Below are 25827 nucleotides of genomic sequence, written 5' to 3' on the forward strand. Positions count from 1 at the left end.
CTCTCTCGCCCTCTCTCTCTCTCCCTCTCTCTCATCCTCTCTCTCATCCCAATAGGGATTATACCAAATCATCTATGCAAGATGTATCCTGATTAGGTCAAAGATAGTTAGGTAAGCACCACCCCCTGTTGAAAAAGATAACAGAGCCTAACCTTGAGCACAAGAAGTGATTATTGCAAAATGCGTTGATTTGAGTGCTGTGTGAAGTTCAAAATTTGGGGCTATTGAGATTTAGGAAGTCTGATTGACTATATGTTTTAATTATATTTTATATGTCTTTTAAATGTATCTATGCAAGCAATAAACAATGTTTTTTATTGGTTATATTCGTATTGTCTGTTTAAAGTGGTGTTCCAGCCACAAAAAAAAAAATATAAAAGTCAGCTGCTACAAACACTGTAGCTGCTGACTTTTAATAAGGACACTTACCTGTCCAGGAGGCCCACGATTTCGGGCCCCTGAGGCCGATCTGTCCATCGGATCGGGTGCAGGTGTCAACCATTCCAACTAAGGGAAACCGGCAGTGGAGCCTTGCGGCTTCACTGCCGGCTTCCGACTGCGCATGCCCGAGAGACGCGCATCGCTTTGTGAATGGCCAGCTTGTTTTCTGGGACCACCACACAGGTCCCAGAATACAGAGGGGGGGGGGGTTCGCCGCAGGAGAGGACGTGGCATCCTCGGCTGTGGCCCGGCTGGATCGAAAGTACACTCAGTACTTCCAAAAAAGGTACTATAGAAGAAAAAAAAAGTTTTAAATATCCAAAAACGAAGGCTGGAGAGGTGATCTTTCGTTTAAGACCACCTCCCAAAAGAGGGTGGAACTCTGCTTTAAGGAAAAAACATTCTCTTGATACATTTCAAGTCCCCGCTCTTTGCTTTCACAATCCTTTTTCTGCAATGCAATGGGATAGTGACAGAGTATTTTTTCTTTACAGGATGTTTTCATCAAGTATCGTGGACCATCTTTGAAGTTCAGGTTGGTCTGCATGAATTACTCGGTCATGGCAGTGGGAAGCTTTTTGTTCAGGTATGTGACTATAGGCATATTCTTCATGGTCTCACACACCACATATGTTTATCTAGTACTTGAATCCTGTTATCAATATGCCGCCCTAAAATATTTGATAAAAGTATACTTAAATTAATATTTGTAATTCGTATTGAAATCCGTTTATTACATTGAAATAATGTTACACTGTTTTCTTTGTATTGCAAATGTATTAAAGTATTTCGTGTTATGGCCTGCTTTGGTGCACCTATATATATAAATGTATACCAAATGGAAAGCACACGTCAAGCCATTTTTTCTTAATGTTGGATAGAATGCTAACCCCTTCCTTTTATCTGGGGCTCTACTAAATAGATTTCCCCTCACTTTCTGCCCTACTGACAACATCTTTGCACACAGGGAGTGAGGGGAGTTCACAACAACAATAACAGAAATGAATTTGTCTTTTTTGATTATAGTACATTGAGGGACACAGGACTGTAGCATTTTTTGAATGTGTGAGTTATACTGTTGCTTACAAGAGGTTTGGACACCAAAAAAAAACCTGCCTCCAACTGTCATGTCATGCCAAGTTTTTGCTAGTGTCCTAGAAGTTTTAATGCCTTTTCCTCAACTTTGCTGTGGAAAACAATAATGATATTTTTCTTATGATTCCTCTCTTCATACAAGACTTTTTTTTTTTTTTTTTTTTTTTTGCACCATGGATATTTTTCTTTGGTTGCTTCTTCAGCTAATCTCTTCACAGCAGTTATTCAAATCAGGGTATCCTCAACAGCAGTGTTGAAGTCACAATAAGCTCTGCTGGACTGAAGATTGCGGGGTTAGATTGAGTGAGACCTTCAGCCTTCGGACTCCCTTCACTTCCTGTCCCAAAGCCAAAACAGAAAATGAGAGGAAATTCCCTCCAAAGTGAGGAATCACTGGCTGTCATCAGAACTAGTGTCCCTATTGGAAGATTCCCCCTCCTATTACTGTTCTGAGGACAACACAAAATTTGTGACTTTCTTTTACTTTCGATGATAAAGTAGAAACAGGGAAAATAGAGTGAGATCTCCCTAACAGGGGCACAGACCACCATAAAAAACTGACAGGGGTTCTTAACCCTTGCCACTCTTTTCAAAACTGAATAAAAAAGTTTTGTCTTTACCTATACTTTTTACTTTGTTAACAAAGCCTTCCAGTTGAAGTACTTGAGTATTTTCTCAACATAGCTTGGGAACCCCTACTTGTACCCCACTGGACTGGTCATTTTGTGGGTTTGTGTGGTATGTGACCACCATTATAACACTTTCTAGACCTCTGTGTACTGCTAGCTGCAGGGTGCTCTCAAAGTATAGAGCTATGGCATAACCTACCCTGTGACTTATTTAGTGAATAAAGCCATGTGGCGGCATTTATAGCCATATCAAACCCCCTCTGTACTGTCCAACTTCAGATTTTCCCTGGAGTCTGAATCAACAGAAAAGTCACCATGCTTGGGTAGGAATACCTATCAACTTCCAGCACTAAAATTTATGAGACCAAATTTATGTGCAATAAAAAGTGGAGTGTTAAAACATGTAATACAAATTATATCATGTCCGATTATATAGGGAAACCTACGTATACACAGGAAATATGTGAAATTCCAATAATCCTATATACTGTATGTGACAGACTCATCCGGGACAGAGGCTTTTGGAGGGGACTGAATGTGAGCCTCTTGCCTACAGATTATGGGCACTGGCATTTGGGGTACCCTTGAGGTGTTGTTACTTTGGCTTCAGGTCCTTGTCCCCCAGGACACAGACTCTGGGGACCCTGTATTTGCCATATTAGCAATAGTGACTGAGTCATACTGTTGGGACTCGTACTGCGAGGAGATGCCAATATCAGCTCCACTCACCTGTCTGATGTCTGCTATAATGTGTTTAATGTAAATGAGTCTAGTCTGGCTTACCACAGGTTCTAAGGGTATTCAACTCATTGTTGTTTGTTCTAATTAACCCTGTGTTGATGGTAATGTGTATTGAATAGTCAATGAGCTAGGAGACGTAAAGTCTTAAACCCAAAGGTCATGTCTCTTAGTCACCTAGGCTGCATAAAGGATTAGATAATTAGCTCATGTTAATTAGGTTAGGTTTTAGTCATCCTGCTGTATATATTTGTGTGAGATCTCAAATAAAAAGTTAGTCCTGATGTACTCCAAGACTGGTGTTGTCTAGTTCTTGAGGGCCCAAGCCAGATCCATTGGACTCGTGTTCCAGGACTTAGGAAGCGATATACTGACGGAAGAGGAGACCGATGTGTGCTCTCAGTATAGAGCAACACCAATCAGTCTCCTCCCCTTGTGAGTCCCCTCCCCCTTCAGTTAGAAACATTCCCTAGGAACACAGTTAACCCCTCGATCACCCCCCAGTGTTAACCCCTTCCCTGCCAGTCACATTTATACAGTAAAAAATTGTTAAAAAAAAATTGGATATTTATTATAACAAAAAGTAAAAAATATTGTGTTTTTTTTTTTTTTTTTTTTTTTTTTTTTTTTTTTTTTTCAAACTTGACCCTCTTCTTTTGTTTATAGCGCAAAAAATAAAAACCGCAGATGTGATCAAATACCACCAAAAGAAAGCTCTATTTGCGGGGAAAAAATAATAAAAATGTCATTTGGGTACAGTGTTGTATGACCGCGCAATTGTCATTCAAAGTGTGACAGTGCTGAAAGCTGAAAAATGGCTTGAGCAAGAAGGGGGTGAGATTGAGATGGTTAAGGGTGGATGGACTGAAGAATTGGAAGCTATTTCACAGGTATCACAGCTGCACATTTTTAAATGTTCCCACCATCCCCTCCTTGGCATGGTGACGATTGAGGCTTGAAAAACTGAGTACTGATGTCATCCACTAGCATCAACAGATACTAGTTTCCATTACTCAATAACAGTTGTGACACCAGATTCTTCAGTATGTTCCTATAATCTTTGCTTTTCTTACTCATGGCATGGACTATTGGTCCTCCCTGCTGCCTCCTATTTCGTGACTCTCCTTTGATATTTTCACTGAAAAGAGACTGTGTCCTACCTTGCTTTGAAAGACTTGCTGGCCTTCCTTTTGTGTATCAGAATCCTCCCAATTGCTATCCTGAGAGGATCTCTGGGATAAATCTGGAAAATTCCATCATATTTTCTTCCATACATTGCGATTCCCCTTTTTAGTTGTAGAATCCGAATTGGGTAATACATCTATCTAGTTTTTTCTTTCAGACCTCCCGCTAAAATGACAGATTTCTGCCAAAAGTGGAGATTATCTCTTTCTTCACCCTGGGAACAATACAATTCTAGTCTGTTTCTATAAAGCAGACAATTTTCAGATCCCTAAATCGGATGCTCTTCACCTCAACCATAAGTCCTCCTTCTGAGGGTTTTACCTTCCTCCTTAGAAGGAAACATCCATCCCTAATTTTCCTTTACCACCTTTATAGAATCTGCAGACAGATCTCTATATTACTTAACAGTACTCTTTACCTTATTAGGATATTGTACTTTCGGAAGCATTCATAGGATTTGTTTATAAAAATAGTTTTCTGCTCTAGTTCTTTTTTCGCACTATTATCTCTAGTGTTCCTAAGGCCTGCTGTTAAACTCACATTTTTCTGAGTTTAGGTTTTTTTTTTTTTTCTGCCCCTGAACTCCCTTAATGTTATCCTATGTGTCCATACACACATGGACGTTTTTAGCATTTTAGTAGCAGGGGAGTTTAGAAGATGTTTTCTGAATCCCCTAAAATTACATTCAGGAGATGGAATTTTGACCACAAAGAACGCTGCTAAACACGAGTAAACGTTGTTAAACGCTAGGTGCGTTTAGCATATCAGCGTTTATTTCAGTGGCCAGAATAAATTAGAATTTTGGCTAGTTAAATAAATAGACATCCAAACACTGCTAAACTCGCCTAAACTGGTTTGAAAAAACACAGCTTAGGTGAGTTTAAAATGCTGATTCTCTCCTGTCAGAAGAAACAGCGTTTACAAGAAACCAGTGTGCATGAGGCCTAAGGGGACACCTACCCTGGCAGTTCTGAGGTAGATTTTTCCCCTTTTATAGGCCAAAATGTACTGATTCCTAGAATCGTATATTTTATACTTGGTCAGGCAGGTTTAATATGGCTTTACAGTGAGGGAAAGTTTGGTTGGAAATTACTGCGCTAAACCGATAAATAGTGAAAAAAAGCAGCTAACACTCAAACAAAGTCCAAACAGAATATAAAAATACAGTGTAGCGCTAGAAACATTAAAAATATAGTGTACTGAAACCATAACAAAATGTGTAATCTGTGCAACAGTATTCACTGTAATGAATAAGTGGAAAAAAAACAAATGAAGTAATACTTAAATGTCCATAAGCATACGATGGTGATTCTTCACTCAAAAGTGACGGTGTGCAACAAGTGGTTGACAATAAAACAGTGTGGATGAGAGACAAGATCCTCTGTCATGAGACAATGGGTGGATACTCTTACCAGATGTGGTGGACCCACTTGCCAACGGTAGTGGGTCAATCGAGCTTGTGTGGGCCGAATGCCTTATGCCCCGTACACACGGTCGGACATTGTTCGGACATTCCGACAACAAAATCCATGGATTTTTTTCCGACGGATGTTGGCTCAAACTTGTCCTGCATACACACGGTCACACAAAGTTGTCAGAAAATCCGATCATTCTGAACGTGGTGACGTAAAACACGTGTCGGGACTATAAACGGGGCAGTAGCCAATAGCTTTCATCTCTTTATTTATTCTGAGCATGCGTGGCACTTTGTGCGTCGGATTTGTGTACACACGATCGGAAATTCCGACAATGGATTTTGTTGTCGGAAAATTTTATAGCCTGCTCTCAAACTTTGTGTGTCGGAAAATCCGATGGAAAAAGTCAGATGGAGCCCACACACGGTCGGAGTTTCCGACAACACGCTCCGATCGCACATTTTCCGTTGGAAAATCCGACAGTGTGTACGGGGCATTACAGTGTAGATCAGAAAAGAAAAGAGATCACCCCAGCAGGATACACCCGGACTTCAGTGATGACAATCCTTGCACAGTACCTGGAACCTTGTGGTTCACCAGTAGTAACACCGAATCTCCACTCAAAGTGCTGACCTTCGGAGTGTCACAATGTGTAAAGGAGGCTCAACCAGCCGGGGCAGAGATGGAAAAGAAGGGAAAAGGCTCCATATGGTGCAGGTCAAACCAATTTCTGCCAAAAGCGGAGACTATCTCCACCTACCCTGGGTCCGCTATGCATGCTTCTTATATTGCTTTTTCAATTTTATGTACTCATTGAATTTTGATGTACCACCATTTTTAAATAAACCTAATTGGCTTTTTTTCCACTTCTATATTACAGTGAATAATGTTGCACAAATTACACATTTTGTTATGGTTACAGTACAATATATTTTTAATGTTTCTAGTGCTACACTGTATTTTTATACAGTGAGGGGAAAAAAGTATTTGCTCCCCTGCTGATTTTGTACATTTGCTCACTGACAAAGAAATGATCAATCTATAATTTTAATGGTAGGTTTATTTTAACAGTGAAAGACAGAATAACAACAATAATATCCAGAAAACACGTTTCAAAAAAGTTATAAATTGATTTGCATTTTGAAATAAGTATTTGATCCCCTATCAATCAGCTAGATTTCTGGCTCCCAGGTGTCTTCTATACAGTTAACTAGCTGAGATTAGGAGCACTCTCTTAGCCCAGGTTCACACTGAGCTGCGGGAATGAAGGTTTCTGCACAGATGTCAATGTAAATCGCAGCCCGAAATCACAAAAAGTAGTACAGAAACTACTTTTTGAAATCGGTGCAGCACCGCAGATGTGGCGTTGCACCGATTAGGACAGTGCCATTGATGCCGATTTGACATGTCAAATCACATGTCAAAATGCTCCAGTGTGAACCAGGGCTAAATGGTATATTTTAAATGCAGCGCTAAAGTGAAACTAATTAATAAATTAATAAAAATATATGTGATAGTCCATAGAGGATCAATATGGGATAAAGATGACGTAGAGCCTCCACCAAATCAGTTAAGGGTTCCGACATTGGACAGAAGAAACACAAGCAAAACATATTCACCCTGGGGGTCAGAGAATACATCTTCCACCGTGCAGGGTAAGGATCTACTAATCCAATATCGAAACCCCTCTAGAAAACGTGGAATATGTAGCATGGCAAGCCTTCTGTACCCAAGGCTTCTTAAGGGCCAAAAGCTTGCTTCCCATAAGCCCTGATGTCCCTTTGATATTTGATGACCTAGATATTTCAATGACCTGCCTGCCAATTATCAAGTGTGCCATTCGGATCCACTATTAAACCTCTTGCATCATATGATTACATCGCTTGTTTTTCATATCTTTCTGGTAAGCAGATTGATAGCACGTGGGTGTGGTGTGCCTTTCCTTTGCACACTGAAGTTTGGTGGAGGCTCTACGTCATCTTTATCCCATATTGCTCCTCTATGGACTATCACATATATTTTTATTAATTCGTTTCACTTTAGTGCTGCATTTAAGGTTTTTACATTTGTGTTTGAATCAACAAACTATGCTGGCTGCTTTCCTTGTTCTTTGTAGTTAGCACAGATATTTGTTCACTCTGCTAAATAGTATATTTAACAAACCAAATGCGAGCAATCAGAGTTAATTTTTAGGCTTGATATTTTGCAGGATGCGAAAGGAGGATTCAACTTTGATAAAGACCATGTTATCAACCCAGAAACAGGGGAATTGGTGAGTATAACATTTGAGAGACGTGTTTTTTTTTTTAAATGTTAAATGCAGTTGAATTTTAGTTTGTGTGAATGTTACAGCTTATCTCCAGGCTTGCCTCGAGTCTTACACAGTTGTACAGGTTCATCTCCTGTACTGAAATTGGGATTTCACTGCAGAAAGTGGAATATGGCCCAACTTGTTTATGGGCTGGTGGACGTCCAACAGTGTCTAGCTCTTTCCTCCCCAGCCTTACTGTCCCTGGCCCATCCCATTTATTGGGTTTTATTGCAGGCTCAATATCACATATGGTTTAGGATTGACATCTGCACTTCAAGGCTTTTTTATATTTGTATAATTCCTTCCAATAGCTAACTCACTGTTTGCATCAGGGCTCAGAGCTCTTGAAAGGTGTACAATGGAAGGGTACTGTTTTCAGAAAACTATTTGCAGCACACCCCCCCCCCCCCCCCCCCCTTTCCCACCAGCTAAGATCTGCCTGCATTGTTTAGAAAACCACAAAGATCCAGTAATGTCACTAGGTCTAAAGTAAGGTATGTTTTATTTAAAACTTTAAAGTGGATGTAAACCCTCACATATACCCAGTCAAGTGAACAGCCCCAGATAATACACAGATGAAACAAATCTCCCTACATAAGTTTTACATGTATATCTGCTACCTTCAGCTTTATATATTCTTTAGACAGTTCACATCATGTTAGAGATTTTCTCTTCCTGTTCAGTGCTGAGTGTGAAGTCTGCGCACACAGCCAAGACAGCTGATTGGAGGAAAGGCACACACCCCCATTCTAAAAAGGCAGAGACTCTCGGTGCTGATCCGTGAATAATTTAGCTCTCTGCTAATCTATTTATAGCAACTTCCCCTACACAAATTTCAGCCTGGTTTTATCTCAGTTGACAGAACTTGTCAAAAGTTCTCATGCTAATAGCAGAAGAACGGAGCAGGAGGCAGCTACCGGACATAGTGCTTTGAAGAGAGATAAGAAAACACGTCTGATATATGGGCCCAGCTCAAAGTTAATGAATCGGTTTTATACCCACTTTAATTGGCATGTTGATGAGAGTTGGGGGTGGGAGCCAGAGAAAGCACATAAGCGGATTAAAAGTCCGCTTTATTGTTAATGGAAAAACCTAGTAGGAGAAATGAGTAAAATTGTGTGTCTTTTTAGGGCAAACAGAGATTGTATGTGACTTCTGTGCTCTGCATGAAACATAACATGGGCAAAGGATCAGCTGCTGAAAAGATGATGTAGGACCACAGTGGTGACTGATTATTCTGCCAAGGCAAGGAAATGCCTCTTGCAGTAGATACCAATACATGCTTAAATTTTGATGTATTTGTCTGTGCTCCTGATAATTGTGGCATACAAAAGATCTAGTCACCCAAATTGTCAGACTTTTGAAGCAGACCCCATATAGAAGATCCTTTCTAGAGGGGATTATATATTGTATGTTTACTTTTTTTTTAATTCTTTATTTATAGACTTGAATGAGATTACAAAAAAAATGGTAATCATACAAGTGTCAAGCTGTATCGTTAGTTATCATCAAAGTGCAAAAACTGTTGCCTTACCGCCCTTCTTGTTCGGCCATCACATTTTTTTTGTTAAAGTTGGAAAATAGGAAAGGAGATAACTGGGGAATACTGTGTAAAAAAAAAAAAAAAAAATAGATGGAAGAGGAAAATAAATAATAAATAAATAAAGGGGGGGGGGCACCAGGGACCCCATGCAGACTGATAACTGCAATATGAAATCTTAGCAAGCTTCCACCCAGGTGCTGCTCCTTTACTTCACTCCAGCCATCAACCCTTTGCCCTCCTCCGAGAATAGAAACATATGCCAGAGCTGCCAAGTTTTCAACAAGGCTTAGGAAGCAAAACATGGCTTCAGGTTAGTACCCTCTTACACCATCACGCACACAGTAGCAGGTTCTGGCCCTATCTGCAACAATCTTCATGTAACAAAAAAATATGGTAGTCCGCACATCCAATAAATTCACATCTATTTAATGATTCATCATGTAAAAACACTTCCACAAAACATAAGAAATACGGCAACTCCAGCTAACGCGTTTCACGCTCCATTAGTGCTTAGTCAGAGCTATGGTTGGAGTTGCTGTATTTCCCATCATGTTTTCTGATGTGTTTTTACATGAAGAATCATTTAATAAAGGAGATTTTATTGGCTGTGCGGCCAACCAGATTTTTCTTTGTTTTTGAACAAGGTTTCCTGTGTGTCCTTTTGAGTGAGTCAGCTTTTCCATTCTCCTAATGTTCGTGACCCACTGAAGCGACATTTAGATCGTGTAGATTCTGATTTCCAGCACTCAGGAATAGATAGAATCAATTTCCAGTATGGTTTTTATTGGGATGGAGTTGTGATGAAGGAGGAAAATAGCTGGATCTTTGGGTAGCGGGAAGTGTGTAAATCATTTGCTATTTTTTTTGTACCCCATCCCAAAAAGCTGCGAGTTGGGGCAGTCCCAAAAAATATATAGTAGGGTTCCATTAGCGACTCTACATCTCCAACAGTACTCTGGAATGGAGGACCTACACTTATGAAGCAGAGATGGTGACCTATACAACCTAGTAATTATTTTGCAATGCTTTCTTGTATTTTGGTACAAATCAATGATTTAAACGTGAGAAGATATATTTTATGGCGTTGGTCTGAAGACAGGGTGATATTCAGGTCACGTTCCCATGTATCAACAAAGGAAGGATGGTCATCAGAGTGTGGCATGATCAGGGAGGAGTAAATAGGTGATCAAGAATGCCTAAGCGTGCCCTCCCCAATGCACATAATTTTGAAATCAGTGAGCCTACGGCAAATTCAGTGAGACGTGGCAGAGAAGGAGAAAGTGGTGTAGTTGGAAGGCCTTCCAGAGCAGAAGGAAGAATCTGTCCTTTGAGGACTTCAAGTGAAACAGGGTGGGCCAATCTGAATCCACAAGGAAGTGGGTGGCATCAAAAATGCAGATTTCCCTGCGTATGTTTACTGTTTAAAGTACTAAAGATTTTGTAATTCTGTACAACCAATGCTGCTATTTACACAATTTTCCCACACTACCCAGCCAACACGTGTAGTTCCTAATTAGTTTATTTGTCTTCCAATTTCAGCAATTCAGCTTCCTATGTCACCTTTCTGCTGCCAGTCTCCTTATTGACCAGTGAATCCGTATGATCACCTCTGTATTGGAAGTTGACCCAAATAGCAGAGGGATCTTATTAGTAAACAGGTGTGTGTGTGTTGTGTATAACGCAACAAAAATTACAAATCATTTGGCAGCTCAAACAGCAAATTTACACAGTGCGCATTTCCTCTGTATATTTAACTGTTTGCCTGGCTTTAGTCTTTCAGTTCTCTCACTTTTAATAAGTTAAAAAAATTAAATAGCGGCAGTCCATGGCCTCATTTCCAGCAGAACACTTGTTTCAATTCAACAGCCATACATTACAGCTTTGTTCTCTACTTTAAACCATTTTTTCTTAATCATACACCACAGGCCAGTAGAGTTATTGATCATTACTATGGGTTATGCTGCCACCTTCAGGCAAATGGACACTGGCCAGAAAAAAAGGCAATAGTCACTTCCCAGGCATAACCCCTACCAGCTCCGCCTATGTCTGAAGGTGATGGATGCTTCCCTGCGTCTCTCTCTGAAGATCTCTTTTTTCGGAACCTTGTGCCTACATCTTCAAACCTGTTTGTTACACTCAACTGGGCAGTGGTGGCCCTATCTGGTTTGGTCACTACAACCAGCAGGCCAAGAATGATTGTACCCAGATCCCGCATACAAAAGCTGCTCTGCAGCCTGCAATGGTTGCTGTAGGAGTGTACCTGTCATTTTAAGGTTTGGGCAAAGTAGATACTTCGTTCCAGAGAATCTGATCTGGAAGATCCTGCCATTTGGCAGCTACTGGAAAAGAACTCTCAGCTTCTCAGTAAAAGCCTTGGAGGATTCCATAAGGCAGCTTTCATGATTAAGCACTGTCTGTCCACATAGAAAGGATTCTCTGGCTTAAAGTGTTTGTTACCCTAAAAAAAAAAATAATAATAATAATCCTGTTGCTTTAAACATGTTGTACAGCACAGTGCTTGTGCTTTGTAATTTGTTCCCCTGTATCACCTGAAATACTTGGCTGATCCTGCCTGGCTATGCCCTCCCCCCTGTAAACTGACCACAGTTTATCATTGCTGCTGAGCCCTGACACTGTGGTCAGTTTACCTGCCTCTGTCATCCGTAGCTCTCCTCCATCATCCTTTGGTCCTCTCCCCCCTCCCCTCCCTGCCTGTCAGCTCCTGTATGTATGTTTGTGAGCCGCCCCCTCCCCTCCTGCCATTTATTAATAGTAATTTAAACTTTTAAAAAATGTACAGCCAGCCCCTCTTTTGTATCTAGCTATAACCTGCAGTGTAAGTGTTTGTGGAAAACAAAGCATCTAAATACCATTTTTGCAAATATCTTCAGGCCAGTCACGTGACTCCCGGCCACTCTCCGCTCCCATCTAAGGGCTACAGTGGGAGAAGCTGAGTAGCCAACACAGCAGTCACATGACCTCCCGGCTGACGTCAGCGGAAGGTCTCGGCTACTCCCGCTGTAGCCCTGGATTGGAGTAGGAGAGCGAATGGGAGTCACGTGACCGGCCTGAAGATATCTGTAAAAATGGTATTTAGACGCTTCGTTTTCCACAAAAACTTACACTGCATGTTATAGCTGGATACAAGAGGGGCTAGCAGCTAGCATGCAATGTAAGGTAACCAACACTTTAAGTCAGCCCTCAAAATTTTCACTCGCCTACTCACATTTGGCGAGTAAACAAATGAGGAGGGAGAGTAATGACAGGACTGTGCTGTCCCAGGAATGTATAGCCAGTGCCCCGCCACGCACAGGCTCACAGCGCGGCCATTTCAATACATACAGTCAGCAGCCTAGGACTGCTCCTCTCCACCTCCTGCCTCTCTTCCACACCCAGGCTTGCAGAGTGCTGTTCAGTAGGCATGAACAGCCCGCCCCTCTATCTCTGTTCTGCTGCACATCCCCACTCAGGCACGCAGACCGTGCACTTCAATATACATTCAAGAGCCGCCTGGGACCGCCCCTCTCCGCCTCCCTCCTGCACATCCCCGCCCAGGCACACAATAGGCTTTAAAGAGCTGCCTGGGACCGCCCCTCTGACTCCCTTCTGCTGCTCATCTGGGGAGGTCCTAAGTGGACAGGCTCAAACCGTCTCGGTCTGCCCTCAGTGTGCACAGTGATCACTGACCCCCGTGGCTGCAAAATGATATATATGACAGTGTGCTGGAGGCATTGGTACAATGGGGGATTAAACAAGATGTGTTCTGGTGTGCTTGAGGAGGGGTGGTGGAATTGGAGGCATAGGTATGATTAATGGGGGGGGGGGGGGGGATTGGAGGCATAAGTATGATGGATTGGGGTGAATATTGAAAGCATAGATGTGCTGGATTGGGGGAGGGGGGGGATTTGGAGGCATAGGTGTTCTGGAGAGGGGAGGTCAGAAGATGGTGTGCTGGGGGGGGTCATTAAAAGCACAGATGGGGGGGGCATTGGAGGCAGAGATATGCTGGGAAGAGGAATTAGAGGTGTACTGGGGGGTGGTGTTGGCGGTGGAGTTGTACTGGGGGGGAGGTGTTGGAGGTAGAGGTGTACTGGGGGGGAGGTGTTGGAGGTAGAGGTGTGCTGGGGGGGAGGTGTTGGAGGTAGAGGTGTGCTGGGGGGGAGGCGTTGGAGGTAGAGGTGTACTGGGGAGTTGTTGGAGGTAGAGGTGTACTGGGGAGTTGTTGGAGGTAGAGGTGTACTGGGGAGTTGTTGGAGGTAGAGGTGTACTTGGGGGAGGTGTTGGAGGTAGAGTGTACTAGGGGAGGTGTTGGAGGTAGAGTGTACTTGGGGGAGGTGTTGGAGGTAGAGTGTACTAGGGGAGGTGTTGGAGGTAGAGGTGTACTGGAGGAGGCTTTGGAGGTGGAGGCGTTCGAGGGGGAGGAGTTTGAGGTAGAGGTGTACTGGGGAAGCGTTGGGGGGTAGAGGCGTACTGGGGGAGGTGTTGGAGGTAGAGGCGTACTGGGGGAGGTGTTGGAGGTAGAGGCGTACTGGGGGAGGCGTTGGAGGTAGAGGCATACTGGGGGAGGCGTTGGAGGTAGAGGCGTACTGGGGAAGGCGTTGGAGGTAGAGGCGTACTGGGGGAGGCGTTGGAGGTAGAGGCATACTGGGGGAGGCGTTGGAGGTAGAGGTGTACTGGGGGAGGCGTTGGAGGTAGAGGTGTACTGGGGGAGGCGTTGGGGGGTAGAGGTGTACTGGGGGAGGCGTTGGAAGTAGAGGCGTACTGGGGGGTGCATTGACGATAAAGGAGTACTGGGGGAGTTGTTGGAGGTAGAATTGCTCTACAGGAAGCACGGGCTAAAATAAAACCAAGAAATACATAATTTGCTAAATCTGGCTCAGCCGATGCATCTAACTCTCAAGACCAGAGGATAGCAACACAGATGTTGGATGCAGGGAAATTCTTCCTTCCAATGAAGTGGAAAATCTTGATGACAGACATTAGCTCGTCAGGCTGGGGAGGTGTCCTAGGGAAACTACCCGGTTCAGAGAACGTGGTTGTCAGAGGACCAGAGGAAGTTGCTGATCAACATCCGGGAACTTCAGGTGATTCGGCTGGCACTGGTTTGTCTGTCTGCAGGGTCTCCCTGTAAGGGTGCATTTAGACAGTGCTACGGCAATGGCCTACATAAGCTACCAAGGAGGGACAAGAAGTTGTACTGCTCAGGAAGAAACAGGCCTAATTTTGTCTTGATCAGGACCTCACATTCTATCCATCTCTGCTGTCCACTGGTGTGGAAGATTGGTGGGTGGATTTTCTTAGCCATTGACAGCTGACTCCGGGAAAATAGGCTCTTCTCCTGAAGGTATTCAAAGAGATTTTATCTGCACTGGGGGGCAGTGGGTGTTAATCAACAATAATAAACAAACTAAGTAAGCCTGTGTCCTGCACCAGGTATCCTCTATCCATTGAAGTGAATGCACTGGTGACTCCTGGGATCATTTTATTTCAGATCTATGTCTTTCTTCCACTTCAACTCCTTCACCTGCTACATAGGATAAAGGGGGGTGGTGTTCAAATGATCCTGATTTCACTAGCCTGGCCAAGAAGACAGTGGAATGCAAACATCATCAATAACTTGGCAGTTGACCTGCTGTTTCAGGGTCTGATATTCCATCTTGCTTTACGGTCACTGGCTTTGACAGTATGGCTGCTGAACCCTTGGTCCTAAAAGGCAGGGGCGTTTCAGATAATGTGATTCCTACCCTTCTTAGAGCTCAACCCCCCAAAAGGGTGTACCAACTTGCTTGGAAGGTTTATTTCACTTGGTGTGAAATTCTTAAGCTCCATCCTCAACAGTTGGCTGTAGGGGAGGATTCTAGCTTTTCTCCAGTCTGATCTGGAGATGTCATTGGCTTTGAGGGAAGGGACAAATCTCAGGCTTGGCCAGGAAGCTTTTCTGGTTCTTCACCAGGATAAGGTGGTGTTGAGGCGTTTGCACTCTTTATTGCCTAAGGTGGTTTCTTCATTTCACCTGAATCGGAACATTGTGTTGCTGTACTTTTGTCCTACTCCTAAGCTTTCAAAATAGAAGGTGCTTCATACTTTGGATGTTTGGGCTGTTCGCCAAAATCTGAAGCCTACAGCTTTGACAGTCTGATTCCATTTGTTCTGCCTGAAGGTTTTCTTAAGGGTCAGGCCGCTTCTAAATCCACTTTTTCTAGGTGAAGTCGTCAGCTAATTTTTCAGGCCTATGGGATCAAGGGCCAGGTTCCTCCTTTCCTGATTAAAGCAGAAGTAGGGCCAGAAGTAAAGCTCTTTTGGCCCTATTTCTCCTGTGGGTCACAGGAGTGCAGTTAGTCCTGTTCCACACACAATGCGGCTTGGTCCTGCTCCCCCATCACTGGATTTGACAGCAGCAGAAACCAGTGGCTCCCACTGCTCTCACTGAGTCCATTGAGGAGGGAGAGCGCAGATCAGCTTCTCTTGGGCACAGTGCTGAACCCAGATTGGGCTCAGGTGAGTTTTTAGGTCGGGGAAGGTGGGAAGCAGCACCTAAAGTTTTTCTACCTTTAATGCAAAGAATGCATTAAGGTAAAAAATTGTTAGCCTTTACAACCACTTTAATTTATATATCCTATTTTGTGTCCCTAATATTGTGTTTCTACCTTCAGGTGAAGAGTTGGTATAAACCAGGTGAAACTTGGGATGGCAAATTCTCAACAATTGCCTCTAGCTATGAGGAATGTAGAGCAGAGTGTGTTGGCCTTTATCTGTGTGTCAACGAAGAGGTGCTGCGGTAAGAAAGTGGACCACTACAGTGAATGTTAAATGTGACCCCTACTCCAACAGCATTGATATACTGCTTGCACGTGATAAAGCTTTAGCTTGCTTTCATGCTCACGACAAATAACCATGTAAAGGTGCCTCCAAACATTTTGCACCAAAAATAATCCTAAAATATATAAGTTTAGTGTATACAAAAAAATGAACATTTCTGGCCTATTTTAACCAACATAATATTTTTTTTACATACAAATGGGATACATATTTTTTATTTTATAAACCTGTTTTACAGCTATTGAATTCCACCACACCCTGCTCAATATCACTTGGATTCTCTATTCTTGTTGGAACTCAAAATTTCAATTCAAGGTGGCTCTGGCAGGATGAGGTGAAATACAATAGCTGTGAAACAAGTTTATGAAAAGAAAATTGTGTATCCTATTTGTATGTAACAAAATAATTATGTTGGTTGAAATAGACCAGAAATTGTATTGTTTTTATGAATACAATAAACTTATGTATTTAGAAGTTAAGATATGTGAAAATGTAGCGCTAACGGTGAAAAAACAGTGATGATAAAAAACTGTGCAATACTCAAATAGATAACGTTCTGAGTCCCAACTGTGTGTGAATAAGAGAACAAAAAATAAGTCCCAGGTGGGTCATAGTTACATAGTTACATAGTTACATAGTTACATAGTTAGTCAGGTTGAAAAAAGACACAAGTCCATCCAGTCCAACCATAAAAAAACAAAAAAACAATATACCCAATACTATACCCACAGTTGATCCAGAGGAAGGCAAAAAACCCCAGCAGAGCATGCTCCAATTTGCTACAGCAGGGGAAAAAATTCCTTCCTGATCCCAGAGAGGCAATCGGATTATCCCTGGATCAACTTTACCTATAAATGTCAGTACCCAGTTATATTATATACATTTAGGAAAGTATCCAGGCCTTTCTTAAAGCAATCGACTGAGATGGCCAGAACCACCTCTGGAGGGAGTCTATTCCACATTTTCACAGCTCTTACTGTGAAGAAACCTTTCCGTATTTGGAGATGAAATCTCTTTTCCTCCAGTCGTAAAGAGTGCCCCCTTGTCCTCTGTGTTGACCGTAAAGTGAATAACTCAACACCAAGTTCACTATATGGACCCCTTATATATTTAAACATGTTGGGTCAATCCAAACAGAAGGCGAGATTCACCCCGGCCAAATAGTTGTTCTCATAGGGGAGCAGGTGAATGATATGTACAACATCCGAAGTGTGACATCCAAAGAAAGATAAGATTGATTACTCTTACCAGAACCATGTGGACCTGGATGTCAGCGACACCAGGTCAATCAGGCATGGATACCCAGATCAGCGGATCCACAGGAACGATCCAAGGGGTCCAGATCCACAGATCCAAAGGAGCAATCCAAGAGGTCCAGGGGGTCCAGCGATCTCTTGATGGTAACGACAACCACTGAGCCGTTGGTGACCGATTGGAAGGGCCAAACAAACTCGCATACCAGAAGGTATGCAAAGAAAAGAAGGGGGCTTCCAATGGTGCAGGTCAAAAAAGGTTGTTTTTTTTATTCATAAAAACCAGCATACAGAGTAAAATGTGATCACAGGTAAAAGCAATATGGGGAGCAGTGAAACCAAGGGCTTTTACTTGTGATCACATTTTACTTTTTCTGGATCTGTGGATCTGGACCACTTGGATCGTTCCTGTGGATCCACTGATCTGGATATCAATGCCTGATTGACCTGGTGTCGCTGACATCCAGGTCCACATGTTCTGGTAAGAGTAACCAATCTTATCTTTCTATGGATGTCACATTTCGTCTGTTGTACATATCATTCTCCCCTATGAGAACAACTATTTGGCCGGGGTGAATCTCGCCTTCTGTTTGGATTGACCCACCTGGGACTTATTTTTTGTTCTCTTATTCACACACAGTTGGGACTCAGAACGTTATCTAATTGAGTATTGCACAGTTTTTATCATCACTGTTTTTTCACCATTAGCGCTACATTTTCACATATCTTAACTTTACAAATTTTTGTCACATTCTTATGTAGCTGCTCACCATTTTCTTCCTATAGGTTAGCGCAATAATTATCTGCACTTTATATGTATTTAGAAGTATTGTTGGTGTGTAATGTTTATAGGCATCTTTAATAAAGACCCATATGCAAGGTGTTTGCTCACAACCAACAATAGTTCTATTGTGCAGAACATATTCATGCTTGCATTGCTAGTAAACTTGTTCCACACACGATCACCTGCACATTCAGTACTGAAACTGCCCAGATCTGAATCATACACCACAAAGCTGCTATATAGAGTGCATGCGTACATGTGGTGCCAGGCAAACCAGCCCAAAAGTTCAAGTGCCCTAAAACTCTCTGCACACTGCTCAGCACCGTATGTATTCTTCTAGCAAACTTTTGCATAAAAGGGGATTCTTGATTTGTATACATTGCACTACATGTTCAGGGTGACCAACTGCATCAGTGATCCCTTTCTGGCCAGTGCTTACTGCAAAATCCCAAATGCTTACTTGCTCAAAGCATGCTTTAATGGACATATAGAGGTTGAATTACTAAAACTGCAGAGTGCAAAATCTGGTGCGGCTCTGCATAGAAACCAATACGCTTCCATTTTTTTTTTTTTTTTTTGTCAAAGCTCGATTAAACAAGCTGAAGTTAGAAGTGGATTGGCTACCATACACAGCTGCACCAGATTTTTCACTCTCCAGTTTTAGTAAACAACCCTGTAATGTCAATATACGATAAACTGGCACACTTGGAGAAGAGCTACAGACCCATCTGTTAACAGTCTCGTTTGTGTAAACCACAGGATATTCGGCCATGAATCTCAGGAGGCAAAAGATGTTCTGTATGTTAACTGGCTTAACATGGTGCGGGCTGGATTGATGGGACTGGAATACTACACACCAGAGACTGGGCGTTGGAGACAGGTAAATACATTCTTACTGGAAAAAAACACATAATGGAGCACAGAAAAGTCACAGGCAGCTTGTAATATTTGCCCATCTTAAAATAAAAGGGGGCATCTTAATAGACTCACTCCAATTATGCATATTTTTGGATAGTCTGGTTCTAATCAGCTAGACACCTGTTAATTTTATAAAGCATTCTTTCCCATTTCTTTTTCACTTTTTCTGCAGTCTTTGTGAAGCCAGGAGATGGCCAGACTGATGAGCAAAAAGCTACAGCTTTGCTCTGAAGCCTTCTAAAATCCCCGATGAGCTGTCTGCAAACGGGTCACTGGAAAATTGTAATTTTTTTTAAACTAGTTTTATGATCCAGACAACATAGCCAAGTCCCACTTTCCTTAAAACTTTTCTGTAGACTAAGGCTGGCCATAGACTGTTTGAATCTCGGCCTGTTCAGCAGGAACCAGAGAATCAGAGATTCAAACAGTGTATCGGCAGGCTGAATGTACCAAGTTGATTGATCAACTTGGGTACAACCAGCCTGCCGGATTGTATCTGCCATTATCGCTATCAGCTGCTATAGCCACTAGCAATAATCACTGTCTTCCCCCGACGGAGACGGCTTACACCGCAATTGCACAGAGCAGGCAAGTATAACTTTGTAAAGGCAAGATTTATTTTTACTTAAAATACAATCAATTACAATTTGTTTCACCCATTAATCAAACTAACAATGGACTATTCAAGCACATATGCAAACTTCTTAGATACCACAGTATCTGCCGGGGGATGACAAACTGTGCACTTCAATATACAGAAAAACACTGACCAATGCAACTGTATCCACAGTTTCTGCCAGGTCACCAGATACATCCGTATATGCCCTGACCCAGAAGTTATAAATAAACATCTCACTAGCAGAATCCTGAGTGTAACAGATATGGACAGCAGAGAGCGCATCTGAGTGTAGTGGCTATTAAAAACAATAAACTTAAGTAGACAATTAGCAACTTACACAATACACTTGGTGATAACAGGCATGTAAGTGTAAACATAGCCGTAGGGGATGAATCTTACAGCAGGACTCTCAGCACCTCCGTAAACAGGAAGGACAGGCTGGGTTCCAAAGCAGCTAGGTTCCTGTAGATGTCAGTGGAAGCATTGGAGAGCAAAGGGCGACCAGAAGTTGGCTGGTGGTGGAACGAACTTTGCTCTGGAAGTGACGTCATGTGCGTGGGGGCTTGGTTATGCATTTTAGGGTGGACCGCCTCTTTCTTAAACCAGTGGGACTTCAATGATGAGACTGATTCATCCATGTTACCACAAGGAACCTAGCTGCATTGTTTTCACTGTATAAATAGATCTTCAAGATCTATGTTGTGTCCTTCATTTAAAGTACAGAAAAAGATTTTGACGATAAGTACAAAAAAACTGTTTATGCACAAAGCAGTATGTACTCCTGGCTTCTATGAGCTGCCAAGAATGGAACCACGTGCCTGGATGATGTAACTCCAAGGTCCATGTGCAGGAATTAAATTATGTGTTGCCAACCAATGGCCATAGAGCAAAGATGCCAGCAATCAAAATACCAACAGAAGGTTGCAGCAGCATTGACAAGAGTGCAATTATTGTACTGGATCAGTTAGTTCCTCTAGATCCTCTTGTTTCTACTAGTCTTTCATGTCTGAATTCAGAAATGAAGCAAATATAAAATAGGGAGAGGTTGGTGTTCTTATCCTTTTGTAAAGAGGTCCTTGTTTTTCAGTGAAAATAGGAGTTGTATGGTAATTAATTTTTCTGGAAGGGTGACATTGCTAGATTTAAGGTCATTACTGTACACATCTTAAATCAAGCACTACTGCTGGTAACTTTGTCTATCTGGAAAATTATATGTGTCACAGCTTGTTTAACTTTTCCAGGCTCACATGCAGGCTCGATTTGTCATTCTTCGTGTCCTCTTAGAAGCTGGTGAAAATTTTGTCACTCTCACCCAGAAAGTTGGGGTTGATGGACGACCAGATGCACAGGTGACACTGGACAGAAGCAAGATTATGAGTGTGGGCCGACCAGCAATCCAGAAATTTTTGCAGCGTTTGCAGGTGTGTGTATATATTATCACAGTATGAAGAAGAATAACTGTAAGAGTGCCCAAAATCATAGAGAAATGTTCCGCCTAACATTCCTCAGTTGAGATGGAGACGAGACCAGCCCTGCTGGCAGACACTGTTGATGTCAGGACAGAACACTGAATACTAGGGCAGATTTCTAACCTCCTTGAACAGTTGTTTCCCTGTCAGCAATTAACAAGTGAGTTCAGGGAAATTCCACGGATATGCTATTATTTAATTTCTGTGGGCAGCAAAACTGTCTTGTGTTTGCTGTTCTTACAATAAATATTTTGTAAAGTAGATGTACACCAAATTTTAAACATAATAGAATTCAGAAATCATTTTTAATCTTTTTAAATCTACAGTTTTTTTTTTTTTTTTTTTTTTCTTTGGGGACTTCCATGAAGACCTTCATGGTCTTTCACAGCGTATATCCGGATTAGTGTGCCCTTAGCAACAACTTTGGAGGTCATACCCAGAACCCTGGAAGATTGCAGAGCTAGCCTGAAATGTGACCTTCAGACACTGGGCGCTGCCTTTTGGCATGCTGTACAACCCCTGGCAAAAATTATAGAATCACCAGTCCCTGAGGATGTTCCTTCAGTTGTTTATTGTTGTAGAAAAAAAGCAGATCACAGACATGGCCAAAAACTAAAGGCATTTCAAATGGCAACTTTCTGGCTTTAAGAAACACTAAAAGAAATCAAGAAAAATAATTGTGGTGGCCAGTAACAGTTAGATTTATAGAACAAGCACAGGGAATAAATTATGGAATCATGAAAAACAAACAAACAAAATAACAATCCAACACATCACTAGTACTTTGTTGCACCACCTCTGGCTTTTATAACTGCTTGCAGTCTCTGTGGCATTGACTTAATGAGTGATAAACAGTACTCTTCATCAATCTGGCTCCAGCCTTCTCTGATTGCTGTTGCCAAATCATCTTTGCAGGTTGGAGCCTTGTCATGGACCATTTTCTTTAACTTCCACCACAGATTTTCAATTGGATTGAGATCCGGACTGTTTGCAGGCCATGACGTTGACCTTATGTGTCTTTCTTCAAGGAATTTTTTCACAGTTTTTGCTCTATGGCAAGATGCATTATCATCTTGATAAATGATTTCATCATCCCCAAACATCCTTTCAATAGATGGGATAAGAAAAGTGTCCAAAATTTCAATGTAAACCTGTGCATTTATTGAAGATTTACTGACAGCCATCTCCCCAGTGCCTTTACCTGACATGCAGCCCAATATCATAATTGACTGTGGAAATTTGCATGGTTTCTTCAGACAGTCGTCTGCATAAATCTCATTGGAACAGCACCAAACAAAAGTTCCAGCATCATCACCTTGCCCAATGCAGATTTGAGATTCATCACTGAATATGACTTTCATCCAATCATCCACAGTCCACGATTGCCTTTCCTTAGCCCATTGTAACCTTGTTTTTTTGTGTTTAGATATTAGAGATGGCTTTCTTTTAGTTTTTCTGTATGTAAATCCCATTTACTTTAGGCGGTTTCTTACAGTTCGGTCACAGATGTTGACTCCAGTTTCCTCCCATTTGTTCCTCATTTGTTTTGTTGTACATTTTCTGTTTTCAAGGCATATTGCTTTACGTTTTCTGTCTTGACGCTTTGATGTCTTCCTTGGTCTACCAGTATGCTTGCCTTTAACCACCTTCCCATGTTGTTTGTATTTGGTCCATGTTGGTCCAGCCGACTGTGAACAACCAAAATCTTGTGCAACACTGCGTGATGATTTACCCTCTTTACCTACATACTAACAAGCAGATTTAATCTGATGCTGGTGTTAGTAATGAAAATTTACAGGGTGATTCCATAATTTTTTCCTCAGAATCGAGTGATTCCATAATTTATTCCCTGTGCTTGTTCTATAAATCTAACTGTTACTGGCCACCACAATTATTTTTCTTGATTTCCAGAAAGTTGCCATTTGAAATGCCTTTAGTTTTTGGCCATGTCTGTGATCTGCTTTTTTTCTACAACAATAAACAACTGAAGGAACATCCTCAGGGACTGGTGATTCCATAATTTTTGCCAGGGGTTGTATACCTTTTTGTACTGTCTTGGTTCGCAGCAGAGCACTATTCGGGTCCAGAACCTTAACACAGCCACTGGTGTGACCCAGCCTCTGAAGACTCACTTTGGGAGCAGGGCTGGTTGGGCTTATGCACCACTACTGGTTTTATCATGGTAAGATTAAAGGCTTATAGGTCTGAGCAAATTATATTATCAGTGTAGTGAAGTGTTGCGGGCACTCCTTGCTCTTTCTCCTTCCATTCCACCTAGAGGAAGCACTATCCTGCTGTTGCTACTGCTTCTAAAGCACCACATGGATCATCCATTCTCATTCAGCGTCCCACTTGCTGGGGCTTGGTCACCTCTGGCCACCTCATCAGTACCAGTTGCTTGAGTTTGCGAGTAAGAGAGGTTTTGCCTCACATTGGGCCTAGTTTTTACGCAGTTCAACATGTCTCCTTAAAGTCACACCGTTCTGATAAATAGGTGACTTCAGCCCATACTCAGTATCCCCAGAAGGACATGTAATCTCCAGAAGGGCCTGTAATCTAAATTCTGGGACCTATAGGGTCATCTTTTTCTGTCTGTGCACAATTATTGGAGTACCCTGTTACCATCTGTTACCAACAAGCATACATATAAATGGGTTGATAGTGTTTTTAACTTTTAGGAATTCTATTGACAGGCTGTTATACCATTCCCTACCTAGTTCCAGGTTTGACGTAACAGGAATGTGTGCCGCCAGGGGATGATGTCTGTTTATATGGGTAGGGCACGTTAGCTATGTGCTTGGGACACCAGTGATGAATTCAATTAAGCGTCAACACGTTCAAATATTTTCCAGCTATGGTGTTTTTCTCTTTCATTCATTTGGTTCGTATGTTGCGAGGACTCTCATCCCCGTGGCTCATTAAGGGATTAGTTCACCAGAGCTTCACAGGTTGCCACTAGAGTCCTCTTCCAGTCCTCTATGACGACAACAGAGAGCTGGTGGATGTTAGAGACCTTGGGCTCCTCAACCTTCCATTTGAGGATGCCCCACAGATGCTCAATAGGGTTTAGGTCCGGAGATATGCTTGGCCAGTCCATCACCTTTACCTTCAGCTTCTTTAGCAAGGCAGTGGTCATCTCGGAGGTGTGTTTGGGGTCATTATCATGTTGGAATACTGCCCTGCGGCCCAGTCTCCGAAGGGAGGGGATCATGCTCTGCTTTAGTATGTCGCAGTACATGTTGGCATTCTTGGTTTCCTCAATGAACTGTAGCTCCCCATGCAGCCCCAGACCATTACACTCCCACCACCACGCTTGACTGTAGGCAAGACACTTGTCTTTGTATTCCTCACCTGGTTACCACCACACACGCTTGACACCATCTGAACCAAATAAGTTTATCTTGGTCACATCAGACCACAGAACATGGTTCCAGTAATCCATGTCCTTAGTCTGATTTTCTTCAGCAAACTGTGGGCTTTCTTGTGCATCATCTTTAGAAGAGGCTTCCTTCTGGGACATCAGCCATGCAGAACAATTTGATGCAATTTGTGGTGTATGGTCTGAGCACTGACAGGCTGATCTCCCATCCCTTAAACCTCTGCAACAATGCTGGAAGCACTCATACGTCTATTTCCCAAAGACAACCTCTGGATATGACGCTGAGCATGTGCACTCAACTTCTTTGGCCAACCATGGCGAGGCCTGTTCTGAATGGAACCTGTTCTGTTAACCACTGTGTGGTCTTGGCCACTGTGCTGCAGCTCAATTTCAATCTTCTTATAGCCTAGGCTATCTTTATGTAGAGCAACATTTTTTTTTTTTTCAGATCCTCAAAGTTCTTTTCCATGAGGTGCCATGTTGAACTTTCAGTGACCAGTATGAGAGTGAGAGCGATAACGCCAAATTTAACACACCTACTCCACATTCACACCTGAGACCTTGTAACACTAAAGAGTCACATGACACCGGGGGGGGGGGGCTAATTGGGCTCAATGTGGACATTTTCACTTAGGGGTGTACTCACTTTTGTTGTCAGCGGTTTAGACATTAATGGCTGTGTTGAGTTATTTTGAGGGGACAGTAAATTTACACTGTTATACAAGCTGTATACTCACTACTTTACATTGTAACAAAGTGTAATTTCTTCAGTGTTGTCACATGAAAAGATATAATAAAATGTTTACAAAAATGTGAGGGGTGTATTGAATTTTGTGAGATACTGTATCAGTAGTTCACTTCCCCTTTATAATATTGGATATACACAACAAAGAGTAGCCATTTGCATACATATTTGTACAAAATCACCAAATCTATCTTTTTTCTAAACTAGACATGCATAATTTGAAAACACTTTAAATCGGGTGGGCAACAATCCTTTAAGCTAATTGGTTTCTATACAGAGCTGCACTAGATTTTGAACTCCGGTTTTAGTAAATCAACCCCAAAATCTGCATTTGAGCTTTTTTTATGTTCTAAAGGAGTATGTTGGCATTAGTCTGATGTATAAGCAGCAAAGATGCAGGCATTGAGGGCTGTTGAGGCAATTTGTAAACACAATGTGGTTGATTTCAAAAAGGCAAAAAAGGCTGTTGACTTTTCAAGGGAAG

General features: G+C 42.2%; 1 protein-coding gene across 1 annotated transcript in view; it reads left to right on the plus strand.

Annotated features, from left to right (window-relative positions):
* The window catches only part of DPP3 (dipeptidyl peptidase 3), a 122238-nt gene that overhangs the window by 78625 nt on the left and 17786 nt on the right, over positions 1-25827 (plus strand). The window contains 6 exon segments of the mRNA XM_073605244.1: positions 936-960; positions 963-1027; positions 7713-7775; positions 16011-16135; positions 18973-19093; positions 20992-21171. Of these exon segments, the coding sequence (XP_073461345.1) occupies positions 936-960; positions 963-1027; positions 7713-7775; positions 16011-16135; positions 18973-19093; positions 20992-21171 (579 nt within the window).

This window comes from Aquarana catesbeiana, linkage group LG11 (assembly GCF_042186555.1).
Source record: "Aquarana catesbeiana isolate 2022-GZ linkage group LG11, ASM4218655v1, whole genome shotgun sequence".
Classification (NCBI taxonomy): domain Eukaryota; kingdom Metazoa; phylum Chordata; class Amphibia; order Anura; family Ranidae; genus Aquarana; species Aquarana catesbeiana.